The sequence below is a fragment of the Macadamia integrifolia genome, chromosome 4 (assembly GCF_013358625.1).
Source record: "Macadamia integrifolia cultivar HAES 741 chromosome 4, SCU_Mint_v3, whole genome shotgun sequence".
Taxonomy (NCBI): Eukaryota; Viridiplantae; Streptophyta; class Magnoliopsida; order Proteales; family Proteaceae; genus Macadamia; species Macadamia integrifolia.
Window position 1 is genome coordinate 30,232,424 of NC_056560.1, and position 18,645 is coordinate 30,251,068.

Consider the following 18,645-nt stretch of genomic DNA (forward strand, 5'->3'; position numbering starts at 1 on the left):
CATGTATGGACACTTCAGGCAAGAGAGTACCTCAAGCAGGTCTCGAAGACTTTCAGCATATAATCCTACAGCCTGCAAACTTTGTATAAATAGGTCCTGCACATAAGTAGAGAGCAGCAAGCACAATCAGATTTGCCATGTACGACAAGAAAGAGATGCAAGCCTACATAAAGGAATTAAATGATTAGGTACAGGTACTTACCCCCGGATTTTAGATAAGGTTGAGTTGAGTAGAGTGCTTTCACATATAAAACAATTTTCATATAATGCATAAGATTCATAATATAAGTAAATAAGAAATCCACAGCGCAAGCATATTTCCAATAAAGGGATGTATTGCTTTGAACTAAATTAAATTAATCTAAGGAAGCAATGAGAATTACACTTGATAAGTTGACACCTTCATGACTTGAATTAAACCTTCATGTCACAAAATCAAAGAGAAATCAAACCAGAATCTATGAAGAGAAGAAGATGGAGAAGGCTGTGAGATAGAACTGAATGGTCTATCACTACAAGTAGAACTAAGCAATTACAACCATAGGTGGAATAGGAAAGACAATCCTAGTCTAACTAAGAAACTAAAGACCTAGTCTAACTAGGAAAGTAAACAACCTAATCTTACTTGGAAAGGAAATAATAAAAAATTATAACTCTAAGACTTAACTCCCTGCAGGATGGGGACAATCCCCACCCATCGTGAACACATATCTCAACACTCCCCCTCAAGCTGAAGTATACATTTGTTAAAAGAAAGCTCCAGCTTGGACCAACAAGAATATAAAATCAAATGTAACACCAGTCTTGAATAACAGTTGTAGGCTCCGATGAGCACAAAGAGAACTCCAATCAACCATCATTAATCCAATAGCAATATCAGCTCAAGTACATCAATCATCAGTAACATCAGCAGATTAAAATAAAAAAAAAATAAATAAATACATAAAAGGAAAGCTCTAGCTTGGACCAACAAGAATAGAAAATCAAATGCAACACCAGTCTTGAATAGCAGTTGTAGACTCCAACGAGCACATAGAGAACTAATCAACCATCATAAAGACAATAGCAATATCGGCTCAAGTACATCAATCATCAGTAGCATCAGCAGATAATAAAAAAAAACCGTCGTGTAGAATCATCAACAATGAACAAATTAGGTGGTAGATAACACCAACTGCAATCCAAAATATCATAGCAGCAACAACAACAACATCAAAGGCACTTTCCAAGGAAGGCAGGTAGTAGGTAAGGCAAGTAGTAGGCAGTATAAGTACTGCAAACCAAGTAGCAAAATCAAGTTGTTGGGGACCAAGTAGCAGCATCAGGTTGTTGGAGACCAAGTAGCAACGTCAGGTCGCTGGGGACCAAGTAGGGTTGCCCTATTGGCTCTTGCTGAATATAACCAACTTTAAAAGATAAAGTTGTTGCTGAGGACACGAGCAGATAAAGCAGGTGAATAATAATCTTGAGTAGATAAGAATCTTCAACTGATGACTTGAGCAAATTAGAACTCCAATCAAGTAGATAATAACTCCAATAACTCCAATTGAACAAGGAAATAACTCCAGTCCTCCCTCACGTGTAGTATTACACGTGGACCATAATTTCCAATAATCAACATATCAAAGGATGAGCAGCACAAATAATTCCATAATCAAGAGCATAAAAATAATTTCTAATCTCCCTCGCTCTGTAGCAAATATGAACAAATAATCTCCAACTACCATGTCATGGAAGTACCAAAATTTCCAAAATTTAGAAATTCCAAATTGATTTATCACGAGTTCACCCAAGAAATAATATGACACATATATATGTTCAATGGAAATTCTGTAATTATTTAATGCAAATCCAGGGTTTAAAACCCATCACTCAAGTGAATTAATGGAACTCGAGTGAATGAAAGAGGGAGCCACACGTGAGTAGAGTTGGATCTATACTTGGGAGGGGTAATCATGGAAGAGTATATAAGATTAGGACACACTAAGATAATAAAAGAAGTGAAGGTTATTAATGGAAACCTAAAGAGTAAAATAAGAAAAAGAGCATAAAGTGAAGAGGAAACCAGACTCGAAGGGGTCTTCGTCAACCTTGAACAGAACTAGAAGTCAACAGTAAACTCTGCAGGTTTCGAAGGGTATAATTTTCTCATGGTTGATCCGTTAAATCTGAGATTTCAGATGAGGATACTAGCATCAAGAGCTCCTAGAAGCACCCAATGGCAAATCCGTTACTTGGGTATTATGCTAATATTATAGTTGTCAAGGCGACGACTTGGCGTCTGGGGCCTAGGTGACGATCACCTTATTGATTTGCATGTCGCCTTGTGTTTTGGCACTTATTTATGCCAAATATCATTTAAGTGATATTTCATTTACTTAAGACATCATTCATAAATAAACAAATACCACCTATTTGAATCCAATAAAAATAGTTTAAAAATCAAATTCCAAAAGATAAAAAGTTAACCCTCCAGTCCAAGAACAAAAACTAGATTTTGGATATAGGGGCGATTTTCAACTTTTATATGTTGGGGTTTTTCTTAATTATGAAAATTTTACAAATCCTATCAAGTTAAAACATTGCTAAAAACCAAAAGTCCAAAATAATCTTTTGTTTTGACATCCATAAAATTATTTTCATTCAGGCGATTTTAACAGCATTCACACATTTTATAATAAGTTTGACCGGAGCATAATTTTGTAATTACAGCTCAGATTTAAGTAATCTTAGACTTGTTGGAAAGCTGATTTTATGTTATACCTAATACAAAGAAGTCTCATGTAAAAATAAAATCATTTGACCAGTCAAACTTATTATAGAACAAAACATTTCTCTAAATGTTGAATTTTTATGAATTAATGTGACTTAGTGTTAATTTGTTATGATTTGATGTGGCTAAATGTTGATTTTTAATGACTTTATGTGGCTTAATGTTGATTTTTTATGATACAAGTTATATGTAGCTTAGTAAATAATGTAAGAAAGTAGGGAAAATAAAAAATAACACGTGGTTCGCCTTGTTGACCTTAAGGCGGGCGTCTTCTCTCCTAAGCGCTTAGACAGCCCTCCAACGCGTTAGTTCGCCTTGGCACGGTGACAACTATGCCTAATAATCAATGACTGCATCAAATATGGGCGGTATCTTGAACCAACCTGATTTGCAGGTTTGATTCCTCACAGTAGGGATGATTTATGACAAGAAAGCTATGAGGGTTTGATCAGCCAGGGACGGAGAAGCAAACCCTCAAATTTCCAACTCACAGAACAGCTCGTGAGAGGGTTCAATCAGGTCTCTTGCTGTTTGGTAAGAAGACAGCTCGCAGGAAAGAAAATAGAACATGGACAGAAGTAGTAACAGTAACTGATTTCTGGGGAAAGGACAACAATAAAGAAGACACCAGTAACAAACCCTGTAACGGAGTATTGCAGCCCCTGTAACAGAAAACTGATAGAAGAAAATCAGACCAGCAGAAGGGAGTTATCTTTTGGTCGAGTGCTCCTTTATAAAGTCTTGATCAGCACTCAAAAATTCAGTAATATCAGATTGGTTAGATAGCAAACACCATCAGATCTTGATAGCTAGAGAAAAATTTCCAGAATTTGAAACCGCAGCAGGGAACACGGTAGCAGTAGAAAATTTTCAGAAAAATAGCACTTAACATCAACAAAAGCATCTTCCGAAACCCTAGTTCTTATCTCTGGATGAACTAGGGTTTCACCATAAACTGGAGAACCTTGAAACAACTCTCAGGGGCCGTTTGATAACACTTCTATTCCTGGAGAATGTTCTTTTACAGAAGTGTTCTTTTTCAATTCCATGCTATGAGAACACTCCGGCGGAATAGAAACAGCATTTGGTAAAACAATTCCAGAAATGTCCTTAGAACAGAAACAGCGTTTGACAGACGCTTTATATAAATTCACTTTTGAACAATAAAATCAATAATTAGATGCATGCCATTATGGTCAAATTTAACTTAAATAAGGAAATAATTTGTTTATGAAATTATCTTTTAAAATACTATTACTTTTTTTAAGATCATTGGAACAGGGAGACTTTTGGTAAAGGAAATCTCAGGGTGGGCTCTAAAATGGCACATTATCCTCTCCCCTTGCCTCATTGTCTTGCCCACCCCCACTCCACCCCTAGTGCCATGGATTCTTACCAGGTAGTCCATTCTTAAAGAAAAAATTTGGAAGAAAAGCAACCATGATAATGCAAAATTCTGTAGCAGTGGAGCTAGGAGGATCCTCATAATCTGGACACAAAACCTATTAAGTACAGTTCCAAACACTCTGTCATAACCAAACCTATTAAGTACAGTGAACCTGCCCCCCTTTGCCATATACTATAAGTAGGCATTCAACACCAGCCTGGACACAAAACTCCTAAGTACAGAGAACTTGCACTACTTTCTTCTACCAAAACCCCTATCACTAACCTCCAAATTCATGGCCGTGTTTACCTGCTAACACTACCTCCCCTAATCTCTTAAATAATTAAATCTGAAATAAGTATGTTGATCCTCAAAGTTTCTCATATTGTCAAATGGAAAAGTATCCCTGTGAAAGAACCGAAACCAACCTAATGTCTTGACTCCTTGTTGCATGAAATTTTTTTAAAAACTTGAACAGCTCTCCATGTTCATCAAATTCTGGCTTCTAAACTTGGTTTTAGTACACAATGGAGACACTTGCACCTCCATTGTAGAAACACAGAGCAAAGTAAGTAAAATTGTACACCTCATGCCAATGATATATATATATATATATATCAATTTGAAATTGTGGATGGATGTTCTAGAGTGAAATTGTTGCATTGGTATGCACAGTTTCACCGCCAATTGAAAGAGATACCTGAATTCATTCATTTTTTTCATCTTGGTTCAATCACCCATGAATCAGATATTGGAATGGGGAAAGTAACTCGTGATCTGGCATCTCTGGAGTTTTTCCAGAAATCATATATCATTAAAATTGGAAGGAAAATTTAATGAGACAAAAATAAGGAGCAATGCTTAGTGGTAGAAGATAATAAGCAAAAAAAAAAATTGAAGTGATTGAAGAGAGGTAACTAAACAGAGTTTGAAAGAGAGGGTTTTGAAAAAGAGAGAGAGAGAACCTCTTCCAAAAGATGAATCCACGATTATGAGCCTGCGACCCCTTTTCTAGGGCTTCTTGCAAGGGAAGATGGGGTTTTGGTATTTTTTATCAGGAGTAGTTGGATAAAGGTAAAGGGTTTTGGAGGGGTTTTGTTCTTTTAAGTTAGTAGAAGAATAGACAGAGTAACTTTTTTGTATTCTTGCAATTTACTCTAGTGATTCTTTTTCACTGGTTCCTTCCGAATACAAAAATGAACCGGACGTGCCAAACGTATTTCTGTTCTATTTGCATTCCCGCAGAATAGAAGAACACCAGAAACATTCTCCCAGAATGTTATCAAACGGCCCTTAAACTAGCAATTACAGAGAGAATCAACAATTACTGGTTACTGCTCTGATACCATGTCACAAAATCAAAGAGATATAAAACCAGAATCTATGAAGAGAAGAAGATAGAGAAGGCTGCGCGATAGAACTGAATGATCTATCACTAAAGCCAAGGTTCCTTTATATAATAGTCTTGGACAGATTACATGCTCAAAATAGAACTAAGCAATTACAACCGGAGGTGGAATAGGAAAGACAATCCTAGTCTAACTACGAAAGTAAACAACCTAATCTAACTTGGAAAGGAAATAATAACTTTAAAACTCTAAGACTTGAGTCACTACACGATGGGGACACTTTAAAACACAAATTACCTCTCTTTTCTTTTAATAAACAAAAATACAGATTTTTCCAAATAGTCTTCTAATATTACCATTTTGCAGAAAGTTGGAACAATCTTTGACTCATCTTCAACATACACCACTTAAGAGATCTCAAATGAACAATAGCTAAGAAAACATAAGAAAAACAAGTTGTTGCAACATTTTACAGTTCACACTGTTGTTATTGCATCTAAAGGCTTTGGATTTAGTTAAATGGCTAAACAGGACCCATGAAGCCCTGCCCCAGTTGGGACAAGGCCTAGCGGAGTTGAGTTGTATTGATAATGCATCTGAAAGTGACAGTTCAAGATCAAGGAATTAACAGCATATAATCCTCCCTCCCCCTTTGTTCAAATCATTACATAACCTTCCTTTTTTACTTCCTGGGGCAGGATATTGGCATGCTTTTTCATCATAGATTATATAGTACAAAATTTAGAAATCTGCGATATATAAAAACAACTGTTTCATTCTAGTTCCACCAAAGTCTAAGCAGGCTACCTAGTTTCCATTAATTATTGCCTATCCTTCTAAATCACATCGAATTATAGTCATGGAAATATCAGCAGAGCTGAAGGGGCTCATCCACAATTAGTTGTTTTGCCTTTCTTTCTCAATCACTAGGCATTTCCTAGGTGACAAAATTAAATAAATAAGTATATAAATTTCAAGAAACACACAGTAAATTGAAAAAACTATAAAATTGTACAACAAAGCAACTGTGATCATTTTCTTTAATCCTCTGAAGCTTTCTTTATATTCTCTCTCCAAATGCATGTGCATCAAGAAAAGCTGATTTACAAGCTAGAGGCCATACAACAAATAGCCAAAACACATTCTATAAGGAGATTGATTGTTGGAGTTTATACACGAGTATTCAGAAGAGAGAGAATCAAATGAGCAACCCACTGCACCAGGCTCCCGCTTCTACAGTGTCTGGGAGGGGCAAATATATGCAGCCTTACCTCCTGCTTTGCAAGAGAGGCTGCTTCCTGTAAATCAATGTTCTGTTACTGTGCATATTTTTCACTTTTTACTCCCACATTGACAAGTGCGCACTCTCTACTTTTACTCCTTATCATTCTTAATAACAATTTTCTGTTCTTACCTATCAAGATTAAAAAGGAAATAATATTGAAGTACCAGATCAAGTTAGGAGCACATGCAAAGGTATTTGATGTAGATAAGTCAGTTAATGGGATTATTTTATTGCTAGTAAGCCATAGGTTGGATTATGTATGTATTGGGCCTTTGATCCCATGGGTTTTCTTTGTAATGGGCCACTTTAATGAGCCTAAAGTATGGATAGAAAGTAGGAAAACGGGATTTAAGTCATTAGTTTAGTTAGAGTCCTATTTTGAGTCTATTCTTTGTTATGTTAGTTCCTAGTCAGTTTAGGTTTCTCAATTGGTTAAGGATTGGTTTAGGCCTTTCCTTTTAATGTTTGAGTCAGTTTTAAGTCTTCTATATAAGTTTGTAAGGGGCTACAACATTGAACATGAATTTATTAATGAAAAAAAAAAATGGCTTATGTTGTTTTGCTGTGGGATGCAGTTGGGTGAGATGCCTAAACCTGAGGGCGGGATGCCCATTCACTAGTTCTTCTTTCCCCTTCTCAACCCTCCATCGAATTCTCGTTCTTTTCTTATTTTCCTTTTATTTTTTTGCTGTGTTTGAGGGCTAGAACCAAGCTTATTGGAGGACATATTCTCTATTCAGCCAGAATTTCAGATCCTACCTAGGATTAGGATCACTTCTGATTCTAGTTCTACATTAGTATTGACTCATATAACTATGAGGAACACAATAGATACAATAGGCAGAACTATCTGGTTCAATTACTAATTACATAAAACTAGCAGACAACTAGATGGCTACAATCAACCAACGAATTAACATAGATATTGGTGCACTGGTTTCTAAGTTGATCAGTATGAGTATGTAAATGCTTAGATTTTTAACTATAATGGGAGATATGGTATACAATTTTTCCAAGTTAAGGAAAATACAACCTTTGATCGAGAGCGGACAGCAGGATCAGTACTTCGAGAAAGAAGTCGTGCAAGCGGAAGCATTTCAGCAACTTCAGCTCTAGGAACTTCTAGCCTCATTCGCCACCTACCCATGGAAGATATCACACTACCCAGATGCCCAGCTTTTGCCATTTTCAGCAAGCCACTTCTCTCTGTACCAGTCGAGTGTCGGTCACGGGTACCAGGCAGCACATATTCACCTTGAAGCTCGTATCTGCTACTGGTCTGTTCCAGAACTGTTTTTTCAACAGTTATCTGGACAAGAATAAATCAATCTGTTTCAGTATTGCATCCCCAATTAAAAAAGAATAAGATTATCAAGTATGAAGATCAGAAACAGAAATTGCATATTTGCAAGATATAGATTCAAAGTTATAGACAAGAAAATATGAATATACTTTCACGAGCATTCTATTTATGAATCCAAAGAAAAGGACAAGGATTAAAAAAGAAACTAAAATTATACATTGAAAATAAAAGGCTGGCTAGAAGGACATGAACCTTTTAAGTTTCTCAGGCAGGCCTTCATTAAGACGAGGCAAAAGAAAGTAGCCTCCCACAGCCATGCGAAAATAATTACAGAACATAAAGGAGAACTTGTATAGTTTTGTTTCAGGGAGAAGATTTAATTGCTATTTTTTGGGGGCAAAAAAGATTCAACAAGTTCAACCTAGGAATTCTTTTCTACATGCAGAGAAAAATCCTAAAAAAACTTCAAGACAAGATCCAACAAACTTAAGCATAAGCAGCAGAAAATCCGGTTATTATTTAGAGTGCAGACAAAACAGAAATATTCAATTTCTGCATATCCTCTAAATCCCTTCAAAACAGCATACTACTTGACCAGGGTCACCCCACATCCACACAAAGCCTTGGTGATAGACCCAGCCGAGGATATGCAGAAATTTTAATTCAAGCACAGTATTATATTGCATATTATTTTGACAAATAAATTTAAATAAAGGAGACAGAATATAAAAATTTCCAAAACTCAATACCATGGTTCTGCTTACTTGTTTAAATGAGATTAGGCAACTGTGCTTGTCGGATTCAGCCATTACATCAATAAATACTTTTTTTTTTCCAATTCATCCCCTTAAGTAGTTAATCAAATAAACAGAACACACTACTCAATGAATCATTTATCTTATTCATTTTTCAAATTAGTAGATTGCCTCAAATAAGAAAATGAATCAACATAAGAAGCCAATTTCATAATAATTAGCTTTATGCAAAAAGATCAGCAGCTTTCCAGAGGCTTTTTGGTATAGTATGCATGAAGCATAGATACTCACAACATCCCCACTCCACCGAGCAGCCACATCCAGGGCTTCGCCTAGCACACCACTGAATTTGGGATGAAATACAGATAACATCCCATGACCCCTCCTTTTCTGAAAATTAAGTTGTAGCTCTGCCTGAAAATAAGCAAGTAACAAATAATTGCAAGAAACAAAAAATAGAATCTTTAAGAAATTTGTGATTAAAGCATGCCATATGTCACTTGAGAAATAAAATTCCATCCTTTAATTCAGTGAAACTAATACAGTCAATTAAAATTAGCATAAAACCGTCACTTTTCAACCATTGTGTAATAGATTAAAATCATGAAGCCAATTGTGAAGGGTGCATGTCAAGATCCATCAGAGGATCTGCTGGAGGTGGGTTTCAGAGAGAGAGAGAGAGAGGGAGAGAGAAAATAAATTGACTTTAAGACTCTTAAACCAATTAAAGAACTATCTCTTCAAGTTACCTAAACAAAAACAAACTTAAGCTGGCCAAATAGTAGGAAGATTCCAAACAACATAAACTACTGAATAATTTTCCATTCCAAAATTCCATAAATAAATTCGTGTAAGATTACAGCCCTATTTATAAAGACCAAATAAACTGACTTTAAGACTCTTAAACCAGATAAACAACTCTCTCTTCAAACTTACCTAAACAAAAAACAAACTTAAGCTGGCCAAATAGCAGGAAGATTCCAAACAATATAAACTACTTACTAACAATAAGACATAAAATACTTGGTTAATTAACAGCACATGGGACCCACACAATCTTATCGATATACAAAATCCCGTGTACATAATTAGGACCCTAACTAAATGGGGTTGGCTACATGGATCATTGCTCTCCAATCAGCTCTATTCGTGGTCATACAAGATACAACACCTAAGCTATGCATGTTTTTTCTCATCACTTCTAGGTTTATTTTAGGCTTGCCACTGGCTCTTTTAGTGCCTTCCATCTAAATCAAACCACTCCATACTGGAGCATCCCAAGGTCTACGTTGAACATGGCCATGCCATCTCAAACAACATTCTTGAAGCTTATCATGTATCGGAGCTACTCCTAACTCAGCTCTAATATGATCATTCCTTACTTTGCCCCTCCTAGTTTTGCCACACATTGGTCTCAATATCCTCATCTTCGTTACACTTAGTTTATCTATATGACGTCTCTTAACTGCCCAACATTCTGCACCATACATCATAGTAGTCGTATAACAGTCCTATAAAATTTTCCTTTAAGATTTAACGGAATATGCTGATCACATAGCAGTGATAGGACTTTGGATGCGACTCTTTATTTCATCCATTTAATTCATTGAGCAACATCATCTGTTATATCACCTTCTTTATTTATGATTGAGCCTAGACACCTAAAATAATCACTTTGTGGGATCACTCTCTCACCGATATTCACCACCTCATTAACCATCCTAGTGTAACTAAAGTTACTAACCATATACTCCATCTTTGTTCTTCTTATCTTAAGACCTTTTGATTGCAAGTTTGATGATCAGATAAGGTTGTCAAAAGGAGGGCACAAGCTGATCACTTCTTGGTTCAGTTTTGTCCCAAGTTTGGTCCTGGTTTGACTCCATCGAACCAGTTGGTTGGCAACCTTGCCCCTTCCATCGATCCAGCAGATCAAGACTTTATTTTGTCTCCAAGGGAACTTTTAGAAGCCCAATCGGTTCAACCATCAATTGGGGCAGCAACATCTTTTAGAATCTTCAAGAAAATCTCTAACAATTTCAGTTTGAGTGTTGTTTTGTCTTATTTGTGTCTTAGTCACCAAGCAAGAAGAAATCCCAGGAAAAAGTTCTAGAAGATCCAAAATCCTTGTTACTGATCTCAGCATTGGACTGCTATCTTGTCTTATTATGAAGATATAGCTGGAGGAAGAAAAAAGGAAAGTTACTGTTCACGAACAGTAACCAGCCCATTATCTTCAAAGATTTGTTACCTTTTTTGTGTTTAGAGTCTTTTGTTAGACAAGTAATTAGTTTGGGAATGCTTTAGTTGTTAGTTTCCTAATTACTTACTTTCCTTTTTCTTATTAGTTTTCTATTTCAATAAGTTTCCTATGTTGTAACCTTCTATTTTGAAGGAGCTGTTGTGCCTATTTAAGAGGCTAACTGATTGTAAATGAGACAGATTTGATTAATGAACTTATTGAGTGAATACTCTTTGGCTGAAAGGCTGTTATTGAGAGGTGAGATGCCTAATCCCTTGAGGGGTGTGATACCCAAAACCTGAGGGGTGAGATACACATTTCATTATCCTCTTCCACCCTTCTCAACACTCCATCTGTTTATTTTTCTTTTCTTTATTTTCCTTTATCTTTTGAGTGTAGGGAATACTAAATGAGCTGCTCATTAAGACACCAACCAGCAACTGATCTGGAGACACAAGACTACCAGTGGCAGCCATTAGAAGACCAGATCTGAGCAGGGTTTTGAATCAGCCTAAGTCTCTGACATGTGCTCCATTGCTGACCCTGTTCCAGGGATCTTCTCTTCACACCTGGGAGGACACTATACCTGCACAGGTTGATCAACAGAGGTCTGGATGTCCAGTTTTTGTGATCTCTCTACACTTTCCTAATTGGTGGCATCAACCAAGAACCTTCAGATCTCCACAATCAGCCACCTATTCTGGCCCCAATTTTGAGGGCTTGTTGAAGACCATAAGGAGGCCACTCGACCCAAGTTTGGTGGCCAACTGAGCTCTCTTATCACCTGTTTCTGCGGACCTTCTTTTGTTTCCTAATTGGGAACTCTTTCTTAGATCTCCCCAACCTGAGTTCAGATTACAAAATCCTTTGGAGGGTTTGTTCAGCACCACAAGAGGAGCTACTGTCCAGAAGTTGAGTACCGCTAGAGACCCCTACAGCCAGCCGCAGTCTCCCTCCTACTCAGCCTAAATTTTGTGAGTTCTATTGGTCTACTGATCTGTAAATTAGATCTGATAATTAGGCTGGAGTGTTATTATGGGGTGGATTTTCCTTAGGGTGAACCTACCTTATATTATTTGATCTCTATAACTTTAACTTGGCATTAATCCCTGCTTTTGTCTCATCCACCGAGACAATATCATTGGCAAAATGCATACACCAAGGCACCTCATCTTGTATGTCTCTGGTTAAGTCATCAATGATAAATGCAGGCAAATAAGGGCTTAAGGCTGATCCTTGATGTAACCCCGTTATAATTGGGAATTCACTACTTTGACCCTTCACAGTTCTTACACTTGTCACCAGACCACCATACATATGTTTAATTATGTCCACATATTTACTTTAAACCCATCATGTATGTCTCTGGTTAAGTCATCCATGGTAAATGCAGACAAATAAGGGCTAAGGCTGATCCTTGATGTAACCCCGTTATAATTGGGAATTCATTACTTTGACGCTTCACAGTTCTTGCAGTTGTCACCAGACCAGCACACACATCTTTAATCATGTCCACATATTTACTTGAAACCTTTCTCTTCTCCAGTATATGCCAGATTAATTCTCTATGTACTCTGTCGTAGTAGGCTTTTTCTAGATCCATATGGAGATCCTTCTTGCCCTCTCTATATCTTCATATCTTCGATATTTCAGTAAGGACTCATTACATCAATAAACAAAAAAATATGATGCCCACGGTTCATAGAACCTAACCATGGGCCAAAATGAAGCCTTCTAAGGCCTGATTGGCCATTTGGCCCAGTGAACAATCTTAACTGCAGCAGTGTAACTGTGCAGTCCAAAAACATGCTTAATCAAAAGAGGGTAACAAACCTGACTAAATGAATAAACTCCAAAAGTTAGAAATAGGCTAACTTCCTCAATTACAAAGAGTCACGACCTATACAACAGGAAATCCACTCAAATGATTGTTGAGGCCCTGCCAAAATCAATAGCTGTTTTCCCTTTTTCCGCATCCCACTCTCTTTGGTTGTTATATGCATGGATAAAACAAATGGGAATAGGAATAAGGAAATAGTTTCCAACACCAAGTTTATTTAAAAGAGCCAGGGTCTAAAATGATAGTCTCACCCTTTGTAGCATTCCCCTAAGCGAAGCTAGCTCCAGCTCATCAAGTGGCAAATGGCGTACCTACTCACATATGTCAAAAAAGTCAAACAATGATTAAAGTACATTCCAGTCCACACAAACACTTAGAGAATATGATTTCAATTATATAGAGAGAGACACAATGACTTTGCTCTGGAAAAAAAAAAAAAAAAAAAAAATTCATACATGACATACAAGAGAATAGTACCTCCAAACTAGCTGAATGTCGTGGTCGGTAACAAACATTAGTTCTAAGTTGTCCCTTTTGAAGAGAAAAGGACACCATTGTTTCATTTTGCATATTTTCTTCAGTAATAGGTCGCAATGGTCCAACAATCTCAACTCCCAAACTCTCATCTGGTCTCCCCGTAGCATCCAACTGCATTGCCAGCAAGTGCAAAAAATTGAGAGGTAAAAAATATACTTTACCAGAAATAAGATGCTTCATTTTTGACAATTTCTGGTTAACGAAGTAGTTCCCCTCGAATCCAATGAACAACAATGATAACTTAGGATCAGCTAGAGAATTTGTGGCACCATAGTAGGATCATTACCAACAGCAATAAGAAAGAGGAGTTTCTGTTGGTTAGTAAGTCCTTTTTTCACTAGTGCGCCGAGCCAAGGATATGACTCTCAACATCGAGACCGTGTTGGCTGGTGCCGAGGAAGACGGGAATTGACTAGCTTTCCCTCTTGGAAAAAAAAATGTGAAAGAGAAGTAGTGGAGGGGGTGTCTCAGGATTTATGTGCAAACAAAGAGAGGAACATCACTAATCACTCTATCCAAATATGTTCTGCGGCGAAAATCGCATAAAGAATCCAAGATCTTTATTTGGGTGTGCCTAGCTCTTAAGAAGTTGAAGGACACATGTTTAGCAGATTTCGTACCAAATGGGATTGTACAAAGGCTAAAATTTGTTTGATCCCCTGGAAGATTTTGGGCCAGCGGTGATTCTTTCGTATTACCTTTTTTTGAAATCTAATTTCTCTATATCACTTGTTTGTCTAGGAATTACTAACAAAGTCCTGGGTTGAATTCCTGTCCTTTGGGGACTCCCACCTATCCTTTATTTAAAAACAAAGCAGAGCTTTACAATCATACCTTGATTTTCTCATGTGAAATGCTTAAGGATCCAGTCAATTGAGGAGCCAATGTCAACTGGTTTAGCTTGATTCCAGAAAGTGAAACCTCCCCAACAAGACTGCTTTTCTTCTCTTTGTCAGTCATATGCCTGTCAAGAAAATTTCCCTCAACACCATTGACTACCTCATCAATTACATCAGATGCCTTCAAAACTTTTCCTTGAAACTTAATCCTTCCGGTTGCTTTCAGATGGACAGGTTTTGGAGAATCAAAAGGGTAAGAGGACGTCAAACTGAAGAACTCAAAACCACGCATCCGGAAGTCCAAGTCAACTCCCTCTATGATAAAGGGCACGACACCATTTAGAACATTATCTTTTCTGTTTAACCAATACTCATCAGGATAAGATGTTTGAACTTTAGCATTCAAGTCAAAAGCAATCGACGAAGAATTAACTGTAATATAATCATGTGAAATAATAATATCCCCACGTGCATCACTGAATGAGCCTTCAGCTTTTGGTGCAACCCACTTGATGTCAAATCTCCTATATCACAAATCTAAAATTGGGTAAGTCGAATCGAAATTAAAAGAACATTGAAGGACAGATATATATATATTATATATATATATATTAAACGATAGGCCTTAGAACCTTACGGTCTCAATAGGGCTCCAGATAGTTTGGTTTCACCATTTAGTTCCCCCATTTTGAATGGTATCAGTTGAATTTCACCAGGTAGATACCGATACAAAATTTTGTCAAAAGACATATTTCCAGAAAAGTTCACATCCATTGCTGTGTCATCCATCTCACCCTGTCAATGCATAGAACATTAGGAAATGAGTTCATTTAACCAAATAATAAAAAACATAAAGGATGTCAATATAAGGAGATTCCAAACCCTGGCCAGATAAGAAATGTAACTTCCAAAGAAATGATGCCTTCATGCATGTCACAAATATCAAGAACCACTAAGCTTTCATTTTTGTTTGCACTTGTCAGTGGTCATTATGAGATGTAAATGTATATAGGTATAAGAATGGATTGTTTAAAGTGATGCTAGAGAAAAAAGCAGGAAAGAAGCAAGAATGACTATATTATTGATATTGCAACAATAAAAATCCAGAAAACAGGTAGTAAAGCATTAAAAGTGCCCCTGATCACCGCAATGCAGTTATAACATAAGACCACAAGAAGAGAAATAATTTATATACATGAAAAAAGAAAATATTTTAGACCCACAATATACAGAATCGGGATTTAAATGAAGAAGTTAATTACAAAGAGAGTTACACATTATTTTCATCAGCACTGTATTTAGAAAAAAGAAGGGGGATGCGGGCCAAACCAAGAGAAACCTAAAACAGGATTTCTGACAGAAATTAATTGCTTCTTTAGGGGAGGTGGAATCAGGCCATCATAGGAATAACGTGAAAATATGGTTAGATAAAGAAGATGTTCAATTGAAATCAATTGTTTGATATTGAGTGATAGGATATGGAAGGGGACCTGCACCTACAACATAAAAAAACTACCTAATTATGATTTTCATCAGTAATAAAAACAGGTACCTCTGGGCAGATCCATGCATTTCCAGCCCCTCGAATTTCACCACCATCCAAGAGACTCGCTCTGATTCCATACAAGTCGGCAACCTAGAAAACAAATGTTCCAAATGATAATGACAGTGGACAGATGAATACTATTTTAGACAAATGCAAGACTACAAAAACCTACAGAAACTTACACAGTTATCACTGTTGAAAGTGAAATTGGCTGATACATATGAAAACGGAACATGGTCAAATGCTGCCACTGCCCCAGCCTCCTTATTCTTCATAACTGCTTCAGATGCAGCGGATGGAGGGGATTCAGAAAGTGAATGAACTGTCTTCCTTGAAACCATTCCACTTCCCACAAATATAGGGGCATCCAACGGGCCTTGACAGTTGAAGACAGCAGTTACTGATCCGGCCACCTGCACCCAAAGTAGAAAGAAAATAGAAATGAGAAAAAGCAAAAGAGTAATGGTTCTTACCAGCTCATCCGGAAGATGAGAATTTTCTATTTTCAGGCTTGTACGAATGACCATGGATTGTAAACAGGTCTGGTAATTCGTTTCCATTCACATATAAAAAATACAAAAGAAAAAGTGGCATCATACAACAAAGGTCTTGCAACCATAAATTGCAAAGACAATTGTACTTATCAGTGCATCAAACAAAAATTAATCGACATGTTTAAAAGCATAATCAAGCTACGTTTAAGAAGGATCCTAAGGCACATATCCATCAAGAAACAGAAAATAGATGCACATACCGGGAACAACAGAGGCTTCATTTTGAAAGTCCTCATAAGGGCATTCACTTCAACAAAAGGAACCTACAATAGAAAAAAAAATATATATATATATAGAAGTAAGACTTGAACAAAAAATGAAAATTAACTTGTCATCTAATGAATTAAGAAGCTTTCTTAGTCCACTATGCTTTTTACTGAAGCAGCAACTGTCACACGCCTGAGGGCAAGACCTTCAAACTCAAAAAGGAGGAAATACAGTGGTTAGGGATTTCATGAAATGGTATATTAGGCATGCCCTCTGCTTCCTAAGTAGCTCATCTGCAACCACCAAGCCAGCGCTGAATTGGATGATGCTAGAGATGAGTAAGGTGAGGAAGATTGGCATGAAGTAAGACATACAGCATTAGGATCTGCTGAAGCATAAAGAACAAGTAGTATGCCTCGTTATTTAGGCATAGGTCTTACTTCTGGGAGCATAATCAACTCATGATATGAGAAGATAAAGTGGCATATTCAGGATTAACCACCACCATGAATGGGATGGAAAACAAGACTTCTAAAAATGATTAATCATGAAGTCATTTAATTAGAATAAATATCATCAGTACAGAAAAACTACAATGGGTATGGTGTGAAAAAACATACATTAATGGTTTCAAGGAAATGGTATAGCAATCTAGGATTTTCTGGCTTATCAAATGTTATCTTCTTATCAGTAACAGCTAACAGTAGACAAAAATTACAGAGAGAAAGATGAGTAGGCCACAACACAAGGTATATGACTGTCCATCTGTCCCCAAAAAATACAACACAGAAGCACCACATCACTTTCCAACCCTTCCCTTGAGAATCCACCATTGGTTGGCATCCCCAAACCACTCAATGTTATAGGCACCCATAAAAATGACCTCCAACACCCTCTTTTTTCCAATAATAGTTTCTAGATTCAACAATGATAATTAGAGCGAAGCTGAAGCCTTCAGTCACTTCAGGCCCTGGAGATTATTAGCCAATGCTTCCGCACTATTAAAACTATCATCTCGGTTGGGCCATGGAGCACATGGAGATTTAAGCTTCTCCTCCAGCAGAGGACCTCAGTCAATAAAATTTCCATATCAGGTGCAGAAAACATTTTCTTAAGCCCTAGAGTTTGCAGAATCAAAGAATGGCACCTGGCACATTAGATGGAACTCCCCATCCTCGGGATTTATACCAAAGTCCCCAGAAGCTTCAAGAGGAACATCACCAAACCAGCCACTTGTACTGTGCAAGAATATTCGTTGACCCCGAAAGCATAAACTTGCTGCCATTTCCTGCATACAAATACTTGCAATTATTATATGACATTTTCTCCAAACTGGCAACTATGATAGTACTCAAGATCCAGAATTATCTATAACAGAGGAAATGTTCAGAATTTGATTTTTTTTGCGTATTAAGTCTAAAGAATTGCTGAAGTGGAAAACACTTAGATAAATCATAGAAATTACGTTTAAGGCAATTAAAAAAAAAGTGCCATCAAACATTGGAACCCACAGTTTTCGTGAAGTAGAGCAGCCACTGATCCAAATTCCTATCCATGGACCCCCTCCAAAGAAAAAGAAAAAAGGGGGGAAAAAGGAAAAGGAAGATGAAAACGTACATATAACGAGAAATCACGTCATCACTGCAAGCAGCAAGTAAGCATCACAACTAAACTAAGAATTATCCAACTTAAGTAGACAAAGCAGCAAGACAGCATAACTTCAAAACGCTAGTAATCAACAAAAAGTAGATCTTAACAAAGAATTTGCTGATTCTTAGCCTCCCCACCAAACCCCCCCCACCCAAAAAAAAAAAAAAAAAACAATGGGGCTTCAAATTTTTAAAGACTGACGCCAGAACAGATCTCCTGAAGGAAGCAGCTGTTAAAGACACTAAGACAACAGAAAGCTAGGTGTTATGTGGCATGGCCTGGAGGTGATAATAGCTTTTCTTAACATCAAACAAAGAGACCATAGTCTCCTTAGACTGTGATATAGGCTTCTTTTGTAGGGTGGGGGCATTTGGGAGA

At 37.1% G+C, this 18,645-nt stretch overlaps 1 protein-coding gene across 2 annotated transcripts in view; it reads right to left on the reverse strand.

The window, feature by feature from the left end:
- The window catches only part of LOC122076530 (protein TIC236, chloroplastic-like), a 50,227-nt gene that overhangs the window by 15,687 nt on the left and 15,895 nt on the right, over positions 1-18,645 (reverse strand). For both annotated transcript variants that reach the window (XM_042641864.1, XM_042641865.1), the window contains exons 6-16: positions 17,765-17,905; positions 16,611-16,673; positions 16,039-16,269; positions 15,863-15,946; positions 14,948-15,105; positions 14,306-14,834; positions 13,412-13,582; positions 13,186-13,245; positions 9,144-9,266; positions 7,828-8,103; positions 31-96 (exon numbers count right to left, since the gene is read on the reverse strand). In XM_042641864.1, the coding sequence (XP_042497798.1) occupies positions 31-96; positions 7,828-8,103; positions 9,144-9,266; positions 13,186-13,245; positions 13,412-13,582; positions 14,306-14,834; positions 14,948-15,105; positions 15,863-15,946; positions 16,039-16,269; positions 16,611-16,673; positions 17,765-17,905 (1,902 nt within the window). The remainder of the gene's footprint in view (positions 1-30; positions 97-7,827; positions 8,104-9,143; positions 9,267-13,185; positions 13,246-13,411; positions 13,583-14,305; positions 14,835-14,947; positions 15,106-15,862; positions 15,947-16,038; positions 16,270-16,610; positions 16,674-17,764; positions 17,906-18,645) is intronic.